The sequence below is a fragment of the Gigantopelta aegis genome, chromosome 13 (genome assembly GCF_016097555.1).
Source record: "Gigantopelta aegis isolate Gae_Host chromosome 13, Gae_host_genome, whole genome shotgun sequence".
Classification (NCBI taxonomy): Eukaryota; Metazoa; Mollusca; class Gastropoda; order Neomphalida; family Peltospiridae; genus Gigantopelta; species Gigantopelta aegis.
The window spans coordinates 16,734,341-16,756,199 of NC_054711.1; the positions used below are offsets into that span (position 1 = coordinate 16,734,341).

Below are 21,859 nucleotides of genomic sequence, written 5' to 3' on the forward strand. Positions count from 1 at the left end.
ACATTAGGCTACAGATATATCATGATACACATGAAGAATGAGATCCGTAATAAATCAAATTGCAGGGCCCTTAGAATTGAAATTTTTTATAACTCATTTATCTGTTGTGCAAAAATAAATTCAGATCATCCATTTCATTTTAGCGTAAACAGTTATGTCCATGTGAATGATATCCTAAATTTAATGCACAAACAAATAATGTGTTGGGCAAAATTATAGATTTGCATGAGTGACACACAGATAAAACCATTGTTTTCAGTTTGCAGAGGCCTGAATTTCGTCAGTCAATGAGTTATTCATTCAGTTAGTCACTCAATCAGTCCATTCTTCAGTCACTCAATCAGTCCATTCTTCAGTCAGTCAATCAGTCCATTCTTCAGTAACTCAATCAGTTCATTCTTCAGTCACTCAATCAGTCCATTCTTCAGTCAGTCAATCAGTCCATTCGTCAGTCACTCAATCAGTCCATTCTTCAGTCACTCAGTCAGTCCATTTTTCATCCAAAAGTCAGGATAATAATTTAATCAATTATAATTCACTTAGTGTGCAGCCAGTCAATCAGTCCACCTTCGTCAGTGGTCACTCAATCAGTCCATGGTAGGTCAGTTCACTCGGTATCAGTCCATTCCAGAGTAACTCTTAAGGGATCATGGGTCTTCAGGTCACTCAATCTCTTCTGTTCTTCAGTCAGTCAATCACTAACCATTCTTCTGGTCACTCAGTCAGTAGCATGTGTCAGGTCACTCAGTCAGTCCATTCGTCAGTCACTCAATCAGTCCATTCTTCAGTAATATCAATCAGATCATTCTTCAGTCACTCTATCAGTCTGAGGTATCTTCAGTCAAGTCAACCTCAGGGTCCTTTCTTCAGGTCACTCATTCAGTTTCCATTCGTCATGTACCACTCAGTCAGTCCATTTTTCGTCAGTGACTCAATTGTCAAACCATTGATGTCACGTGTCACTCAGTCAGTCAGATCAATCAGCCCCGGGTCTTCAGTCAGTCAATCGGTAACAGTTTCTCACATTGTCAGTCACTATGATCAGTCTCATTCTTCAGTCAGTCAATCAGTGCATTCGTCAGTCACTCAGTCAGTCCATTTGTCGAAGTCACTGCAATCAGTGATATCAGTCAATCATTCAATCAGTCCATTTCGTCAGTCAGTCAATCAGTCACATTCGTCAGTCATTCATTCAGTCCATTCTTCAAGTTTTTCACTCAGTCAGTCCATTCGTCAGTCACTCCATCAGAGGTTCTTGGGTCACTCAATCAGTCCATTCGTCAGTCACTCAATCAGTCCATTCGTCAGTCACTCAAACAGTTCCATTCGGGTTCAGTCAGTCAATCATTCCATTCGTCACACACTCAGTCAGGTCCAGATTCTTTATCAGTAAATCAGTCAGTCCATTTTTTACAGTCACTCAGTCAGTCCATTCGTCAGTCACTCAATCAGTCTTTATTCGTCAGTCACTGAAATCAGATCTATTTCTTCAGTCACTCAATCAGTCCATTCGTCAGTCACTCATGTCAGTCCATTCTTTGATATTAGTCACTCAGTCAGTCCATTCGTCAGTCAGTAGGTCAGTCCATTCGTCATGTTACTCAAGGGGTCCATTCTTCAGTCATTCTCGGTCACCGTCACAAAAGTCAGTAGATAACTACTTAGTCAATTATACATTCAATTAGTGTGCAATTGGGGCTTTCAATTAGTAACAACCGACCCCTCACTGGTGCAGTGGTTAAGCGATCGGACTACAGGCTGGTAGGTACAGGGGTTCGCAGCCCGGTAACCGGCTCCACACCCAGAGCAGATTCTTAAGTTCTTTATCATGTGGGTAAGGTGTAAGGCCTTTGACATTATTTTCTCGAACTCACTAACCGCAGACCAGTAGGTAACAACTCAGACCCTCTGTCCTGGACATGACAGCCCAGATAGCTGATTATTGTGTGCCCAGGACAGCGATGCTTGAACCTCAGACATTGGATATATGCATGTTAAATACAGTTGAAATTGAAATGAAATTATTGACATAACCGAATCACACATTGAGAGTAACTAGACATCTATCACCGTTTGTGATTGGGGTATAGATACGGCAATTCCAACCTGAGGGACAAAATTGTTTTTGTTAAATGACAGGGGCCAAGGTTTACTGAAAATAGATTAGTAGGTAACTTCAAATATTCTTTATAAACGATGATACCACGTGAAATGGCAAATAAATTTTTTGAAAACCATGAGTTATGACGTCAATTGTCATAAAACATGAGTTATGATGTCACGCGTATGTAGAAATCGTCTAGCCCTCGGGTCAGACCGATTTATACTAGCCCTGCGGGTCGTAGGTCAGACATTCTTTATAACATGTTAAATGCCCTTGGGTCAGACAGATTATTTCTAGCACCGTGCAAACGCTGGATAACCCAGTCCTTTATAACAAGTTAAATGGGGGTCTGGGCTTTGTTTGTCTGTAAAAGACAACTGCCAGTAGGTAACTACTCACATTTTTTTTTCATGACAGGGGTATGGGGATGGACATCTCTCAGATTGACGTGATTCTCATCTTTATAACTAAAACTGCATGCTGGCTCTACCGTACATCACCGAGTAGGTACTACCAGACTTCTTTATAACATGTCAGGGGCGTCATCTACTGCACCGAACCCACGCTGCAGATCAGCAGGTGACTATGCCAGACTTTGTTTTAAAACATGATATGAATGATGGGTCAGCAGAAGTAACTTTCAGCCAGATTATCTACGTTACTTAAAACATTTCAGAAATTGGGGCTTTGATATTATTGACTTAAAACCCATTTACTACATCAGAAATTCGCCAAATTAAATAAAATGACGCCAATTGTTTTTGAAATTCTCAATTGACGAATTTGGCAAGTGCCAGAGCTAGCCATGGAGAGGTGAAATTGGGGCTTTGATATTATTCTACTTAACCGAACCCACACACTGCAGATCAGTAGGTAACTACTCAGACATTCTTTATAACATGTTAAATGACAGGGGTGAAATTGGGGCTTTGATATTATTCTACTTAACCGAACCCACACACTGCAGATCAGTAGGTAACTACTCAGACATTCTTTATAACATGTTAAATGACAGGGGTGAAATTGGGGCTTTGATATTATTCTACTTAACCGAACCCACACACTGCAGATCAGTAGGTAACTACTCAGACATTCTTTATAACATGTTAAATGACAGGGGTGAAATTGGGGCTTTGATATTATTCTACTTAACCGAACCCACACACTGCAGATCAGTAGGTAACTACTCAGACATTCTTTATAACATGTTAAATGACAGGGGTGAAATTGGGGCTTTGATATTATTCTACTTAACCGAACCCACACACTGCAGATCAGTAGGTAACTACTCAGACATTCTTTATAACATGTTAAATGACAGGGGTGAAATTGGGGCTTTGATATTATTCTACTTAACCGAACCCACACACTGCAGATCAGTAGGTAACTTACTCAGACATTCTTTATAACATGTTAAATGACAGGGGTGAAATTGGGGCTTTGATATTATTCCATGGAAATATTTACTGCATTGAACCCACTCTAGACATCGGCAGGTAACTATGCAAGATTTTCATTAAAACATGTTAAAGGTGCAGATCCTAGTTTTAACCTGTGAAAATGGACACTAAGTTTAGTTAAACTACAAACCTGTAACACATTTGGATAAAGTTACAATTGAGTGAAACAGAAGTCTGTGATCTAAAGACGGGGAAAATACCCTTTAAAATAGACTAGACATTTGTCTTCATAACCGTTAGATCGATCCCCGTCAGCGGACCCATTCGGCTATTTCTCGCTCCAGCCAGTGCACCACAACTGGTACATTAAAGGCCGTTGTATGTGCTATCCTGTCTATGGGATGGTGCATATAAAAGATCCCTTGCTGCTAATAAAAAAGAGTAGTCCGTGAAGTGGCGACAGCATGGTTTCCTCTCTCAATATCTGTGTGGTCCTTAACCATATAACCGTAAATAAAATGTGTTGAGTGTGTCGTTAAATAAAACATTTCCTTCCTTCATAACCCTTACTTCTCAGAGATATGTGCATTTTTTTAAAATACAGAAACACCATTATGACAAGGACCACTTTGGATATATGCAAATTGATAATCTAAACAATAAAATCTAAGTAATGTCTAACTTCAGTGAAAAATATGTCATAGTGTTTAAAAACAAGGGTATGTCATAGTGTTTAAAAACAAGGGTATGTCATAGTGTTTAAAAACAAGGGTATGTCACTTTAAAACACTGCCTGTTACCGACCCTGGTCAGGCTGCTGGTGTTCTCTAGCACCCTGCCAGTGCAGGCGGTTCCCTCTCCCACCCACCCCAACCTTTTCCTGTCCTGGACATGCCCTTGACAGGCGTGCGCTACAACAGCTTGCTCTGAATGTGCACGTTAAACCCTATGACCTGACCTGACCTGACTTTAAATGATGTAGAGGTGTAAATGGGGCTTTAATATTATTCTGCTGCATGGAATCGATATTTCAGATCAACTGGTAACTTCACCAGACTTTTATTAAAACATCTTAAAATGATGAAGAGGTGTAAATGGGGCTTTAATATTATTCTTCTGCACGGAATCAACATTTCAGATCAACAGGTAACTTCGCAAGACTTTTATTAAAATATCTTAAAAAATGATGAAGAGGTGTAAATGGGGCTTTAATATTATTCTTCTGCACGGAATCAACATTTCAGATCAACAGGTTACTTCGCAAGAATTTTATTAAAATATCTTAAAAAATGATGAAGAGGTGTAAATGGGGCTATAATATTATTCTTCTGCACGGAATCAACATTTCAGATCAACAGGTAACTTTGCAAGACTTTTATTAAAATATCTTAAAAAATGATGAAGAGGTGTAAATGGGGCTTTAATATTATTCTACTGTACAGAATAGATATTTCAGATCAACAGGTAACTTCGCCAGACTTTTATTAAAATATCGTAAAAAATGATGAAGAGGTGTAAATGGGGCTTTAATATTATTCTGTGAAGTGGTCTCCTACACTGAACCAAGTGGGGTTTTAATATTATGCATTAGACCTCGGCCAATAACTTCTCCCATTTATCTTTTCTTTAAAAACACCACTAGAGCATATTGATTTATTAATCATCGGCTATTGGATGTCAAACATTTGGTCATTTTGACATATAGTCTAAGAGAGGAAACCTGCTACATTTTTCCATTAGTAGCAAGGGATCTTTTATATGCACCATTCCATAGACAGGATAGCACATACCATGACCTTTGATATGCCAGTCGTGGTGAACTGGTCGGAATGAGAAATAACCCAATTGTCCCACCAACGGGGATCGATCCCAAACTGACCACACATCAAGCGAGCGCTTTACCACTGGGCTACATCTCGCCCCCGAATATTCGTGAAATGACCCCTAACACATTTCAGCCAGTGCACCACGACTGGTACATCAAAGGCTGTGATATGTGCTGGCCTGTCTAAGGGATGGTGCATATAAAAGATCCCTTGCTGCTAATCAGAAAGAGTAGCCCATGAAGTGGCGACAGTGGGTTTCCTCTCTCAGTATCTGTGTGGTCCTTAACTATACATGTATGTCTGATGCCATATAACCGTAAATAAAATGTGTTGAGTTCGTCGTTAAAAACCCATTTCTTTCCTTCCTTCCATAGCACATTTCAAATGATAGTACTTGATGGTTATTTCAACTTGTGATGTAGTTGGATGAAGTTTACCAGTGGATAATTTTGAGCTTAAAATTTAAATTATGTCGAATTATTTTATCTCCTGCAGACAATACATGGAGGAAGTGGCGATGTACGTCCAGAGAAACCCAAAAACATCCATGGCAGCCAAGTGGAAGAAACCTGATATACTGAAGTGTGTACTAACTTTTACCTTTACATTAAATGGACTATGCTGAGCTTGTAGCTTATACATGTATATATAGTACTTTACATTACAATGTTCAAAATGTTTAATTTTTTTCAGGTTTAAAAAAAAAACTAATTATTGTCCCCAGCTCATTTTAACAATGGCAGGGTTGGGGTGCCCTGATTCATCGCCTTACAGAAGATGAATTAAATTATACACGCTAAATACTAGGAGTACATACACATATACATACACAAAGTTCGAAATTATAGCACTTGTCCATTTGTTCTGACAGGGGTAAATCTGCTCGGAAGAGCAACATATACCTAAATTGTTCTCCTGTGGACAAGTAAAACTGTTCAGGTGCAGTTTCATTTCGAGCAATCAAAACGTCTCCCTTAAATTTTATAAAACATGACATGTGTAAATGATGTACGAATAGATTTCTTGATAAACTTATCAGGTGAACTGGTGAAATATTCTGCATATTTCTATCACTGCATTATCAATAAGCCAGTTCACAATTTTATTTAAACGTGAGGGTCAATATAGTAAAATGTCAGACAGCTACAGCATATGAAGCACATGTACATGTATGTGCGTTAAAAACTAAATTTGTTTTAACATACCATCTGAAAATCCCAAATTGGAAAAAGATAAATATTTCACTGTTATAGTTTCAATTTCTACCCAACATTTTGACAGCATCACATTGCCTTCATCAGGGGACCTAAAAGAATCCTTCATATGTGTCCATGTGGGACAGGGCTGTTACACCCGAGGGTACATAATTTGTTATCAGGGATGAGGCTTGCTGAGTCCCTGACATCATATTATGTACCCGAGGGTGGAAGAGCCCTGTCCCACGTGGATACATTAATGGAGGATTATTTTTCTCCCATCCAGGAGATGAAAAACAAGCATTTTGGGAAAACGTGAAAAACCTACATTTTTTATTTTTATCTTACAATAAAATAATCTTAACCATTGAAAAGATCGTACCCAAAATGGTTTGTACTAAAAGAATAAACCGAAAATGATAGTATAATTTCATTATGACAGCAGGTTTCCTTGTTTTTAAGAAATATAAAAAACATTTCTTGCATTATTTTGCCGTTTACGTGACGTCACCCAATGTTAATATCAGGTCAAACAATAGCAGTCATGTGGTCATGCAAGACCGATTTATTCCGCATGGGCTGACGTCATGCCTGTCTTGCATGGCTAGGGATGGGAGAAATAATTCTCTTGGCAGTCTATGTGATGTCTATTTTCACTTAGGAATAGCTGTTTAATATAATTTAATTTTGTTTCTGTTTTAAAGGAATCTCCCAGCACCACTAAAAGACATCGTAGAACCATCAAAATGGCGCCAGTGTTACACTCTACATGATATAAATTCATCTTTGAGTAAAGTGCAGATTGTCGGGTTCAATCAAAAGAAGGTGAGTGTGTGTTGTTAATACCAACCAACATTGATGTGCAATTGGTCTACAATTAATCCTCATTCGTTGGCTCATTGGACTATTTCTCATTCCAGCCAGTGCTCCACAACTTGTGTAACAAAGTCTGTGGTATGTACTGTCCTGTTTGTGGGATGGTGCAGATAAAAGATCCCTTACTGCTAATAAAAAAAGAGTAGCCTGTGAAGTTACGGTAGTGTTTTTTTTTATCACATTATCTGTGTGGTCCATAAGCATGTGTCAGACTCCATATAACTGTAAATAAAACAAAAATTGAGTGTCATTAAATAAAATAAGAAATTGTTTCTTTCCCACCTAGGGTGAATTTTAATTGTTGAGCATGGAGTTGTACAGCCATTTTATTGACTCCTCTTTCACTGCCTACTAGGGACGAGACATAGCCAAGCAGTCGGTTTAGGTTCGATCCCCGTCGGTGGACCCATTGGGCTATTTCTCATTCCAGCCAGTGCTCCACAACTTGTGTAATAAAGGCTGTGGTATGTACTATCCTGTCTGTGGGATGTTGCATATAAAAGATCCCTCTCGCTGCTAATTGAAAAATTAATAATAATAATAATAATTACAGTGCACACATTATTGTCATTCTTATTTTGTTTTGTATTGTCTGTTCCAGGATGTGTTTGGTGCGGTAAAAACAATCCCATCAAGCTCGGGGTATTGTTTAGGAAGCTGTAACTGGGTCATTCAGTCAGCATATGAAAAGGTATCTTTTTGTTGTATGCCAATCTAATTTAGGCAAGTGTTTATGGTAAATATAAATATCAAAAAATTTCATTGTTTTTTTATCTACTAATTTTTTTATTTTTTAATGGATTCTTTAAATTGTTTTTTTTTTTTCCTTTGTGTTTCTTAGTAAAAACTTCAAGTCTTGACTCAAGACCATCAGCAAAGTCTGCTCTATATATGTGAGAGTCTTTGAGTCTAAACTTTTAGACTTAATGGGGTATTTTTTATCACAGAGAGTCTGGTCAAAAAATAAAACAAAACAAAACCAACACTGAACTTGAATGAATAAGTTTACATTGAATAAGGGTGGGACATAGCCCTGTGGTAAAGTGTCCGCTTGATGCACGATCGGTCTAGGATCGATGCCCATCGGTGGACCCATTGGGTTATTTCTCGTTCCAGCCATGATCCACAACTGGTGTATCAAAGGCCGCTGTATGTACTATCCTGTCTGTAGGATAGTGTATATAAAAGATCCCTTGCTGCTAATCAAAAAGAGTAGCCCATGAAGTGGCAACAGCGGGTTTCCTCTCTCAATACATGTATATGTGTGGTCCTTAACCATATGTCTGACGCCATATAACTGTAAATAAAATGTGTTGAGTGCGTCGTTAAATAAAACGTTTCCTTCTTTCCTTATATTGAATAAAACCAAATCGGTGTTTAATGGATTGATGGCACAGTCAAATTGTTGTAAACTTTTATTTGTTAATATCCGTTTAATATTTCATACTTAGTGTATATTTTGATTTTAGGTGTGCTACATATCAGGGTCCTCCACATTGACAACCCATCCAAAGGTAGGCAGTGATACTAATTTATAGTCTTATTATTTTGTTAATTTATTATATAGCATTTAGTGAAATATCTTAAAATATCAGTGAAATAAAAGTGTTATTAGTCACTTGGTGACGATAACACATTTCAGAGTGAAAATTTCACTATTTCACTCCATAATGTGTTATCATCACTGTAGAAAGTGTTATCTTCACTGTAAGAAAGCCAGAACTATTTTGCTGCTGGCAGTTTTAAAAATAAAGGTAAATTGACAAAATTTATATAATAAATTTCATGTTTTTTGTCAAAAATGATTTATATCTCATCTTGTGAAGTTTGCAGTCATGTCTCACGAGTCGTGCAAACTTCACTCGATGAGATATAAATCATATTTGACAAAAAACATGAAATACCCTCTATATAGTAAACCCGAGTGGGCTGTATCTTTGTGGTAAAGCACTCGCATTATCAACGAAGGATCAGTCCCCATCAGTACGCCGATTGGGCTATTTCTTGTTCCAATCTATGCCCCACAGCTGGTGTAACAAAGATTGTTATATGTACTATCAAGTACTATGATGCATATAAAATATCCCTTGTTGCTATTTGAAAAAAACAGCCAGTAAATAGCAGCAGTGAGTTTTGTTGTCATTATTTGTGTGATCCTTATCCATATGGCACGGGGGCGGGATGTAGCCCAGTGGTAATGCGCTCACTTGATGTGTGATCGATCTAGGATCGATCCCCGTCGGTGGGTCCATTGAGCTATTTCTCTCGTTCCAGCCAGTACTCCACAACTGGTGTAACAAAGGCCATGGTATGCACTATCCTGTCTGTGAGATGGTGCATATAAAAGATGCCTTGCTGCTAATCGAAAAGAGTAGCCCATGAAGTGGCGACAGTGGGTTTCCTCTCAATATCTGTGTTGTCCTTAACAATATGTCCGACGTCATATAACCATAAATAAAATGTGTTGAGTGCGTCGTTAAATAAAACATTTCCTTCCTTCCTTCGTTCCTTATGTCCGACACCATATAACCAGACTAAAATCGGGGTGCAATATTTCATGTGAATCATTGTTCTGTTCATGTATCAGTTACGCAAATTTAAATTCTGGCAAACCACCAGTAGGTTACACCGTAAACCATTACATTTTATATTTAATAATTGCAGACTGCTTCAAAAAACAATTTACACTGATTTTAGACACTTAAAATACTATATCCGGGAACATTTTGGTCAATATTTTGGTGATATTTCTGGTCAACTGAATATTGATTAGCAACTACTGTTTAATGTTTTAAAATTGTGTAGCGATCTCTGACACTTGCATAGCTAATCGCAACATGACACTGAACAAAATGTTCCCTGTACATGTATATCATTTGCAAAATCAATCTATTTAAAATACATTTGGAATGTCAGTGTGGCACAGAACATTACTACATGTGTTATGATTATGTTACTCACCCAGGGCTTGAACTTAATGACAGCACTGACGGCGATATAAATTGCCGTAGGTAGAGAGCATTACCAATGGCACTTTTGTACCGATAGTGCCATCAGTAAAACTCCTCAACAATGGCAAAATATATACACCTTGTGTACATATCTGCCAATATTTAACATTTTCACATTTGAAATATGTCTACATATTGCAAAATAACCTTTTAGTATTATTTATTTTCTACAAATGTCACTTTTAAAAAGAAATTGCCATAGGCAGGCTCAAAATTGCCGTCGGAGGACTGTTTCACCCATGGCAATTCTTTTAAAAATTGCTGTGGGAGACAAATTCTTAAGTTCGAGCTCTGCTCACCAATTATATTATTATTCTAACTAAGAAATTGGATATCTAGGTATATATTATGCATACCAACTTGCAGTTACCTAGGATTTTGACATTTTGTCCCCATGTAAAATATGTTGAACATGTCATTAAATAAAACATTGAAACAGAGTATAAATAAGTAAAATGTGCTGAGGTGTTGTTAAACAAACATTCCTTTCTTTTATTTTGTCATCACAAATAGTTATTGTTGAAATTGTTTCAGCCGATGGAACAGGCCCCACTGCGAAACAGTGATGTGTTGATACTGAGCAGTCTGACGCAGACGCCGCAAGTCAATCCGGATCCAATGATTGGAGAGTTCTGTGTCAATGCTGGTAAGAACCTTCTTTTGATTGGTTAGTTCTGTTTTAATAATAATGAATCCTATCCAATGATTGGAGAGTTCTGTGTCAACGCTGGTAAGATCCTTCTTTTGATTGGTTAGTTCTGTTTTAATAATAATTAGTCCTATCCAATCTTCTTTTGTCAGCCTTAAAAAAAAATTATATTCTTTTTTATCTTGTTTTATTACAATAAGGAGTTTTTATTCATTTACAGCAGTGACAATTAAAAATGGTGGAAATGTGTTGGTGCCATGCAACCCATCCGGCGTGACCTACGACCTCTTCGAGTGTTTGTCGGGTCACATGGACCAGTGCGGACTTTCAAACGTGCCGATGTACTTCCTGTCTCCGGTGTCAGACAGCACGCTAGCTTACTCCAATATCTTTGCAGAGTGGTAAGAATTAAAAGTACAGTTTGCCTTCATCCGTGTCTATGGGGCAGGATGTAGCCCAGTTGTACAGTGCTCGCTCGATGCATGGTCGGTCTAGGATCGATCCCCGTCGTTGGGCCCATTGCGCTATTTCTCATTCCAGCCAGTGCACCACGACTGGTATATCAAAGGCCGTGGCATGTACTACCCTGTCTGTGGGATGGTGCATATAAAAGAACCTTTGCTGCTAATCGAAAAGAGTAGCCCATGAAGTGGCAACAGCGGGTTTCCTCTATCCATATCTGTGTGGTCCTTAACCATATGTCTGATGCCATATAACCGTAAATAAAATGTGTTGAGTGCGCCGTTTAAATAAAACATTTCTTTTTTCCTGTGTGGTCCTTAACCATATGTCTGACGCCATATAACCGTAAATAAAATGTGTTGAGTGCGCCGTTTAAATAAAACATTTCTTTCTTCCTCCTTCCGTGTCTCATAATAATTAGAGCTGCAGGTACATGTACAGTGACAGGAATATTTCTTATATGAAGGCACACAACAGATCAACTAGACTTGTATTACTACTCAGGTTTTATATTTATTTATTTATTTACTTATTTGTTTTTATAGTTTTTATATTATATTTATATTTATATTTATTTAATGCTTTAAATAGTTTGTTGTATTGAGAGAGAGATTTATATTTATTAGAGATTTAGAGAGAGAGAGAGAGAGTGAGAGAGAGAGAGAGAGAGAGAGAGAGAGAGAGAGAGAGAGAGGGAGGGAGGGAGGGAGGGAAGCAGAGAGATAGACAGACAAAATAGAAGACAGAGGGAGGGACAGATAGAGATAAAAATTAAGATAATTTTTGTCATTTGTTTATTATTATTGCTGTATTTTTATTTTTATTATGGTTGTACATGTTCTTAGTTTATGTTGTCATATGTATATATATATATTTAGTAATATAATTGTCATTTATTTCCAAAAATAATTATTGACGTAATTTTGTACTTTCAGGCTGTCACAAGCGAAACAGAACAAAGTGTACCTGCCTGAACCTCCATTCCCCCATGCTGAGGTAAATACAATCAAAAGGCTACGGATTTTCGGACCAAATTCGCAACGAAGAGCTAATAATTTTTCGGGTTGTATCAGTCTTGATACGTTGATTTTGTTTTATCTTTGTGAATGTACATCTAATTCTTTTCTTTTTCAGCTTGTCAGTTTAGGAAGACTGAAGAATTTTAAAAGTTTACATGGTAAGATTTACCTTATACTTATTGTAATTTCTGTCTCATTTTTACCAAGTAAAAAGGCGAGATACAGTAGAATCTCGGGAGGGTCAGATACACCTCAGCGCTCGAACCAAACAAAGTCTTGAGTTACACTTACACGATATTGACCAAATGGTTAGGTCGAACTACCCGATGGGTCAAACACTTTCTTGAGCACCGACGGGGTTCGAGCCAGCAGGTTCCAACTGTATACTAGGTATTATGGCATTTAGCTCGATATTAAAGTTTCGCATGTAGCTTAATTTCTCACAAACTTTAAAGTCCTGCACCAATGAAATTTGGTTTATGGTTACATCTATGAATGTTATTCTCAATGTATTAAAAAGATTAGCCCATTGCTTGGTGGCTGCAGGTTTCCTCTCACTTCTTGTGTGATCCATAACCTGGCCCCGTAGTTTAATAAAGTCCCGACTTTAACGTCATGGCAACACCATTCAAATAGCATTACGTTAAAGTCCGGACTTTATTAAAGTGTAGACTTTAAGTTTTACAAGCACGGGCCCATATGTCTGACAACATATAACCACAATTAAATTGTGTTGAGTGCAGTGTTAAATAAAACTTTCCTTCCTTTCTTTCCTTCTTTCGTGTTTTATTTGGACAGTGTGTTTGTGTTTTCCTTCTTTCATGTTTTATTTGGACAGTGTGTTTGTGTTTTCCTTCTTTCATGTTTTATTTGGACAGTGTGTTTGTGTTTTCCTTCTTTCGTGTTTTATTTGGACAGTGTGTTTGTGTTTTCCTTCTTTCGTGTTTTATTTGGACAGTGTGTTTGTGTTTTCCTTCTTTCATGTTTTATTTGGACAGTGTGTTTGTGTTTTCCTTCTTTCATGTTTTATTTGGACAGTGTGTTTGTGTTTTCTTTTCTTTCATGTTTTATTTGGACAGTGTGTTTGTGTTTTCTTTTCTTTCATGTTTCATTTGGACAGTGTGTTTGTGTTTTCTTTTCTTTCATGTTTTATTTGGACAGTGTGTTTGTGTTTTCCAGAAGGTTTGAGTACAGACTTCAAGAATCCGTGTATCGTTTTCTCGGGTCACCCATCTCTAAGAATGGGAGACGTCGTTCACTTTATAGAGATGTGGGGGAAATCTTCATCTAATACCATTATTTTCACAGGTGTGTTATGTAAGATTTAAGCTGGAGACAAATCGTTATTAGCAATTAACGAATTCAGATAGAAAATCAGTAGCTAGATTCCAATTTCAAGTATCCAAACAGCCTGACCATTGATCTACACAGGGTGTGCAATTTTGAAGGTAGCCTTTTGACGAATTAATGATTTGTATGATTGTTATTTTAACAATTCAATCTGAAATAAAAAAAAGTGATACAGCCCTCTGAGAATTGAAAATCTGTGTGACCAATTTATCGGTTACGCAGAAATAAATCCAGGTAAGCCATTTCCTTTTTGTGTGACCAATTTATCATTTACGTAGAAATAAATCCAGGTAAGCCATTTCCTTTTTGTGTGACCAATTTATCAGTTATGTAGAAATAAATCCAGGTAAGCCATTTCCTTTTTGTGTGACCAATTTATCAGTTACGTAGAAATAAATCCAGGTAAGCCATTTCCTTTTTGTGTGACCAATTTATCAGTTACGTAGAAATAAATCCAGGTAAGCCATTTCCTTTTTGTGTGACCAATTTATCAGTTACGTAGAAATAAATCCAGGTAAGCCATTTCCTTTTTGTGTGTCCAATTTATCGGTTACGTAGAAATAAATCCAGGTAAGCCATTTCCTTTTTGTGTGACCAATTTATCGGTTACGTAGAAATAAATCCAGGTACGCCATTTCCTTTTTGTGTGACTAATTTATCGGTTATGTAGAAATAAATCCAGGTATGCCATTTCCTTTTTGTGTGACCTTTTATATCCAAGTAAATGGTGCTCAAAATTGTGCGCGAAAAAAATACAGATTATGCAAAATTAGATTTGTACGAGCAACGCACAAACGAAATGATCATTCTCGCAATTTTCAGAGGCTTGTAATAAAAATAATAACAGCTTTAAAACAGATTGTCTTCACTTTCATTGGAGTTTCTTGTATTTACCCAGTATGAAAATATGATTTAAATTTAAGAAGTTAGGATATAATATGTTCATGTATATGTATTTATTTATTTAGTTTGTTTATTATTATTTTATTTTTTTAAATTTATTTATTTATTTATTTAATTACCTGCTGTGACTGTCTTGTTTTTCAGAACCTGATATAAACTATCTTGATGCACTAGGACCATTCCAACCTTTGGACATGCGGGTATTCATTCATTTCACGCTTTTTAACTTCTCACAATGTAGTACGGGCAAGACATAGCCCAGTGGTAAAATGCTTGCTTGATGCGTGGTCGGTCTAGGATCAGTCCCCGTCAGAGTGTCCATTGGGATATTTCTCATTCCAGCCAGTGCACCACGACTAGTATATCAATTGCTGTGGTATGTGTTATCCTGCCTGTGGGATGGTGCATATAAAAGATCCCTTGCAATGCTATATGTCAGAATTACTAAATGTTTGACATCCAAAATCCAATGATTAATAAATCAATGTGCTCTAGTGGTGTTGTTAAACAAACAAACAAAATGTAGTAAGATTAATAAACCTTTTTATTTCTATGATTCAAAAAGGTGATGGAAGTAAAAATGGGTTGGGTAGAGGCACTCTATGAAATCAGATTTCTTTTTCCATTATTAATAATAAGATTATAGTTTTTTTCCCAGACATTTAGCAAGACATGGTACACTAAACACGGGGGAATTTTCTTCATTTTTAGGGCACTTTAATTTTCATTAAAGACAAAAAAACAAATTGATAGAAATAAAACTTGTTTTTTAACAAATCAAGTTTGACTTTCATAGCGATTTACCCATTTTTGACAGAATTATGGGCATTGAATTTAGGAGATTCGAAAATTTGTTTGGCACAGTAGTGGACATGCATTGCTTTAGCAGTATTTTCAGAATACTTGTTATTATTATTATTAACAGCAGCAGCAGTAGTTGTAGTAGTGATAACAATAATAATGTTTTTCATATTTGCAGGTTTGTTACTGTCCTATCGACACAAGTCTGAATTTCGCACAAGCCAACAAGTTGATTCGAGATTTGAGACCGCTCAGTCTGGTGGTTGCCGAGAGTTACACCAAACCTCCGGTCCTCGCCCCAAACCGAACCGACTTGACAATTGTGTGGGTAGGTGCAGCACGCAAACCAGCCATTTAGCCTGCAACCACCGTTTCTATTGACAGAATTTGGTACCAGATAAAGCAAAGTCATATCCGTATAGTAGCAGGATATGACTGTTGATGTCACTTATGTGACATTACACACATAGCTACATTACAAAATAGCTCATTTGAACTCTAAGTCATTGTACAATGTGGCTGGAATAACGGAAATAATAGCTTTTTCCCTTAATTTTTATGGTCTGCAGGATAAAGATGATAACTAGTTACTGACATCGGATATCTTCTTTATCTTGTTCAGGCCGAATGAGAAATTCCACGAGGCTATTCCAAGCAGAATTTTCCATTCTTACCTTCACAGGTTGAAGCAGATATTCGATGTCATTAACTAGTTATTCTTTATATAATCGACTAGGCACAAGGATCAAACTTCATTTTTGGAGTGGGAAACAATGTTTGATTCACAGATTTTAGTTTGGAATGCTGCAGCTTCATTCTCGTGTTACTGTCATCTTCAGTGTCTGTCTGTGATGTCCTAACAAAAAAATTCTTTGTGGGGGTGGGATTTGTCTCATTCGGTTGAGTGTTCACCTGAGGTGCTTGCATTGCAGGATCGAACAACCTCAATGGATCCATTCAACTGATTGTGTTTTGTCTTGTTTCAACCAGTGCACCACAACTGATCAAAGTCTGTGGTATGTGCTTTCCTGTCTGTAGTGGTGGCGGCAACTTTTGCATTCAAGTTTCGCGTTTAGAACAGTTTCTCACAAACTGTAAGTCGTAGATCAGTGAAACTTGGTTTATAGGAGCACCTATGGATGTTCGTAACAGTGCAGTGAAAAGATTTATGGTAGGCAAGACATTTAATGTGTATTTGGGGTTTTTTTTAAACAAGGAGAAAATGTTCTGGGGTGTTATTAGATATTATAAGCATTCCTTTGTTCTCTTTGTTTGCAGGAACCATCGCCACTGACGTACAAGAGAGGAGAAGTGATCTCATTGCCGGTCAAGAGACAGTTTGAAACAATAGAAATAGATCCTGAGGTGAAGGGGAAAAACCTTTAAATCGGTTTTTCTTTCAAAAAATGTTTTTTAATTTAATTTTTTTTGTTGGGTTTGTTTTGGGGTTTAGCAGACATGCATGTAGTCTTCTTTTTTTTCTTCTGTTTTTCTGGGGTATTTTGTATTATTATTATTATTTTTTTAATTCATAGAACTTGCATCCATCACAACCACAGGGAAAAAACTAAAAAAGTTTTATCTCACTGCCTCCTGGTTTTAATTTTATTTTATTATAAAGTTATTATTTGACTTTTCTCAGAACTATTTGCAGATAACCATCCTTCTGTTTTTTCCCTTACGTTAACAGTTTACTTTTGTGTTTATTTAGCTTGCAGCAACCCTGGAACCCATGGAAGTCAAACCTGGTGCTGCAGTTTCCATAGTAACAGCATCGCTGGTTATTAAAGACAACACTTACCAGCTGAAGGTAATTCAAGTTCTTGGGGGGCGGGCCCAGTGGTAAAGTGCTCACTTTATGTGGAGTCGTACTAAGATTTGATCCCAGTCGTGGGCCCATTGGGCTACTTCTCATTTCAGCCAGTGCTCCACAGCTGGTGTAACAAAGGCAGTGGTATGTGCTATCCTGTCTATGGTATGGGATAAATAGTGGGTTTCTTCTCTAGGACTATGTGTTAAAATTACCAAATGTTTAACATCCAATAGATGATGATTAACAAATCAATGTGCTCTAGTGGTGTGTAGTTAAATAAAACAAACTTTTTTTAACTTTAAAATTGTTTGTTGCAATGCTCACAATAACCCCATATTTTCATGACCATACAAACATTTTTTGGTTATTTTCATGCTTACATACATACACAGCAAAAATAAAAATACTATAAAACCTCGATCTCAAATTAAATCCACCACCCATCCAGGAAAACAAAACATTGAGAGAGAAATAAAGCTGCTCGTTTTCAGAGATGAAAGTGTCCTTGTCACTGAAAACTGTCGCTCTAATTTTAGTGGTGTCCCTTATGTGTGTCTTACAAGAACATAATTTATTTACTTTGTCATTCTCTTTAAAAACATTATTTTACTGTTTATTTGTGGTCATACTGACCTCCCACCCATGTCGAATGCCTCACTCTCAGATAGACTGGTCTTTCCAACAGCCAATCAGACATAGTCTTACATTTTCTTGTAAGTACCATTTCTGGTCACAAAATCACCACTGCTTTCTTTCTCCTTCACTGATACAAACTGAACATCTTTTTTTCATTATTTTCATTATAGATTTACAAATAAATATTTTCTTGCAGCTTTTGTCAAAGGAGGAAAGGCTGGGCATAAAAAGAAGACTGGATGGATCGAAAGTGCCGAACAAACCATATATCTTTGGATCACCAAACATACAGTCTTTTGTGGAGGCGCTGAAACAGGTTAGCTTCAGTCACTGTTTTAGGAGCTGCAGTACAGAACATTGGGTGATAAATCCATGCTCCCCCCCACCCCCTATTTGTTCATGATATGGTACCCAGGGCCCATATTTTTGAAGCTATCTTAGCGTTATGAAATCGTAAAACTATTGCAAGCTATATCACTATGGCGTACGCGATAGTGTCATCTTAGCCTACAGAAGTGTTACAATTTTGTAAACCTAAGATAGCTTCGAAAATCCCTAGCCAGAAGACTAGTAATACCATTTTTGAACACCTGGGCCCTGTTTCTCAAAGCGCTCTTAGCTCTACGATCACCTTAAGTGCATAACTACCTTATGCACTTAAGGTGATCTTAGCAGTAAGATCGCTTCGTGGAACGGGGGCCTCAAAATTCAATACTTTCTCGGGGGAATAGTAACAAGTTCAGGCCCCTTGAGCTCCCAAATTTCCCACACCAACCCAGGTCATCACACAGGTGGGGTTTTTTGTTTGTTTTTTCCATGGTCATTAAACAAATATTCCATTCTCATCCACTTTAATTGTTTAGTTTTACTCCCAACACCTGAGGTTCGAAGGCTCATACAATCAGTCTTTGGTGGACCCAGTTTTGGGGTGTTTTTTTCTTTCTCCCATCCCAACCAGTGGACCACAACAAAGGCTGTTGTATGTGCTGTCCTGTCTGTGGAGAAAGTAAATATAAAAGATCACCTCTCAATTTTTTTCATGTCGAAGTCCGACAAAAGTGATATTGTGATATTAATGAATAGTAAAGTATCGGTGTGCCTGTGAAATAATTCTATGGTAAATAATAGTAGGAGTTGTAAACTTGATAAATTTGTCCTAACCTGTGTATTGAAGGAAGGAAGGAAATGTTTTATTTAACGACGCACTCAACACATTTTATTTACGGTTATATGGCGTCGGACATATGGTTAAGTACCACTCAGATATTGAGAGGAACCCACTGTTGCCACTTCATGGGCTACTCTTTTCGATTAGCAGCAAGGGATCTTTTATATGCACCATCCCACAGACAGGATACTACATACTTCAGCCTGTTAGACCAGTTGTGGAGCACTGGCTGGAATGAGAAATAGCCCAATGGGTCCACCGACTGGGGATCGATCCTAGACTGACCACGCATCAAGCTAACGCTTTACCACTGGGCTACGTCCCACCCCTTACCTGTGTATTGATTACCACCCACTCTGTATATTTCGATGGCTGAATAACCTAATGTTCAGATATCCTTAGTTCAAAATGTGTTGCTCACGGTATATTGGTTAAAGAAATATTCGTTTTACTTTCCAGCAAGGAATCTCGTCCATTAAAGTGGAAGACACAGGAAACGGATCCATCATTGATTTGGTAAGTCACCTCTTGTATAATGTACATAATGCTTGCCTGCATGCACATGGGCACACACACACACAGGCCTTCAGATTTCACAGTAACAATCGGTTTCCGGTACCGTGTCGGCAAAATCACGGAACCAATTTTTTTTTTCTCATGATTATTATTATATAGAGTACAACTATTCAACTATTTTGATAGTTTGAAATCCTATGGCCCGACACACCCCTCCCCATTATCTTGAAAAGAACTGGTGTATAACATGACACGGTATATTATTTGCACAGGGCTATACCTAACAGAGGTCTTAGTTTTCTTTGCCCAGAACTCATGCAAATCTTAGTTTTGAATTAACCTATTTTTTGTTCATGCATTAAATGAAGCTATCGTTTATCATATGCTCCTAACTCTGTTATGCTTGAAACTGCATGAGATTTGTTTTCTTTTGCATGGTTCGCGCAATAGGTATCAGACTGATGCATTATATTGTTATTCAGTGTTCGAGATTAACGGTATCCTGATATCCTGGGGATACCAGAATTTAATTTTGGATACCAGACTTCAAGAACCCATTATCCCACCAGGATACCATATAATACTAAATTCTCATGTAGGATACCAGATTTTGAAATGTTAGTATCCAACTGGGATACTGCCCCAAAATTTTAATCTTGAACACTGTTATTACAACAGAGTTTCGGGCATCATTGATACAGTTGCACAAAATGAAATGGGGTTTCCTGTAATTTATTTTTGGCATAATCCGTAAATGACTTGTGCAGATTTTCAGTTCTTAGAGACCTGATAATGCACCTTTAATTACGAAATTAATTTGCTAATCATCTGATTTCCGTTTCAGCCGAATGACGACACACTGATACAAGTGGAGGGCGACTCGACGCACATCATCTGTGAAGGAGACGAAGCCATTCGTATACGACTCAGAGACACGCTGCTGAAATGTCTGCAGAAATTATGACGCAACTTCGTCACGTGTTAACTCGGACTGTTCCATACATTACATACATGTTCCAGAATCATGTGGTCTTGGAATTGTCGTATACGGTGATCTTAAGTTGTGGCAGATGGCAATGCAAAGATAAAGCACACATTGACATATAAATGTGGCTGATGATCTATGGTAGGGCCTCCATGAGTCCATGAGTCCAAATATTGGACTCGAGTACTCAAAGATCAAACTCGACCCGAATACCCGACACTTACACTAGATGATGATGAGATTAGTGAATAAAGTAAAATACTAGCATATGCATCTTAATTCCAGCACTGAACATGGATGTCAAATCATGCCATTGTATTACATTTAGAATTGTTGTGACGGACTGACGGTCAGTTTAAAAAAATAAACAAGTGCATGATCATATGATTGTGTAACTTAATATTGTTGATTATCTACTGCTGAAATTATTGTCCTACATAATGTCCATTGTATTGTAGTTGCTCATTGTGTTCCATGTTGTACAGGTACTAAGAGTCCTGTGAACGGACTCGAGTCTTGCTAGATTCGACCCGTGCCCGAGTACTCGAGTACTCGTGGAGACCCTAATCTATGGGACACACACAATGACCTATAAATGTGGCAGATGACATAAAATATGGGACGCATAGTAGACAAACTAAAAGTGTGGTACTTGATTGATGTGGTAGATAACCTAAGTTGACAGATGACATAGGTGTGACAGATGACCTAAGGATGAGACAGATGACCTAAGGATGAGGCAGGGAACCTAAGTTGACAGATGACCTAAGATGAGGCAGACAACCTAAGTTGACAGATGACCTAAGGATGAGGCAGGCAACCTAAGTCGACCGATGACCTAAGGATGAGGCAGGCAACCTAAGTTGACAGATGACCTAACAATGAGGCAGGCAACCTACAGATGTGATAAATAATCAACATTTGGGGTATCAAGACATAAAGATATGGCACATGACCATGGATAAAAAAAAACGAAAACAAAAAACTCCACTTTGCCAGAATTCCGTATTTCAGTGATATCCGAAACTGCTGTCCTTCTGCTTAATTTGAATAAACTCCCCCACTGTTCTGCATATTTTGTCGATAGTTTTTAAACTTTGTTTTGTTTAATGACATCACTAGAGCACATTGATTAATTAATCAT

At 37.6% G+C, this 21,859-nt stretch overlaps 1 protein-coding gene across 1 annotated transcript; it reads left to right on the forward strand.

Annotated features, from left to right (window-relative positions):
• The first annotated feature begins 5,827 nt into the window (after positions 1 to 5,827).
• Positions 5,828 to 21,122, forward strand: LOC121387806 (integrator complex subunit 9-like). Its single transcript, XM_041519018.1, has 16 exons — positions 5,828 to 5,912; positions 7,231 to 7,351; positions 8,004 to 8,093; positions 8,872 to 8,916; positions 10,948 to 11,059; positions 11,283 to 11,463; positions 12,460 to 12,520; positions 12,659 to 12,701; positions 13,723 to 13,851; positions 14,941 to 14,996; positions 15,776 to 15,925; positions 16,876 to 16,962; positions 17,309 to 17,407; positions 18,243 to 18,362; positions 19,674 to 19,730; positions 20,575 to 21,122. Exons 1-16 carry the CDS (start codon positions 5,833 to 5,835, stop codon positions 20,692 to 20,694), a joined length of 1,551 nt encoding a protein of 516 aa, XP_041374952.1. The 5' UTR covers positions 5,828 to 5,832; the 3' UTR covers positions 20,695 to 21,122.
• The last annotated feature ends 737 nt before the right edge of the window (positions 21,123 to 21,859 follow it).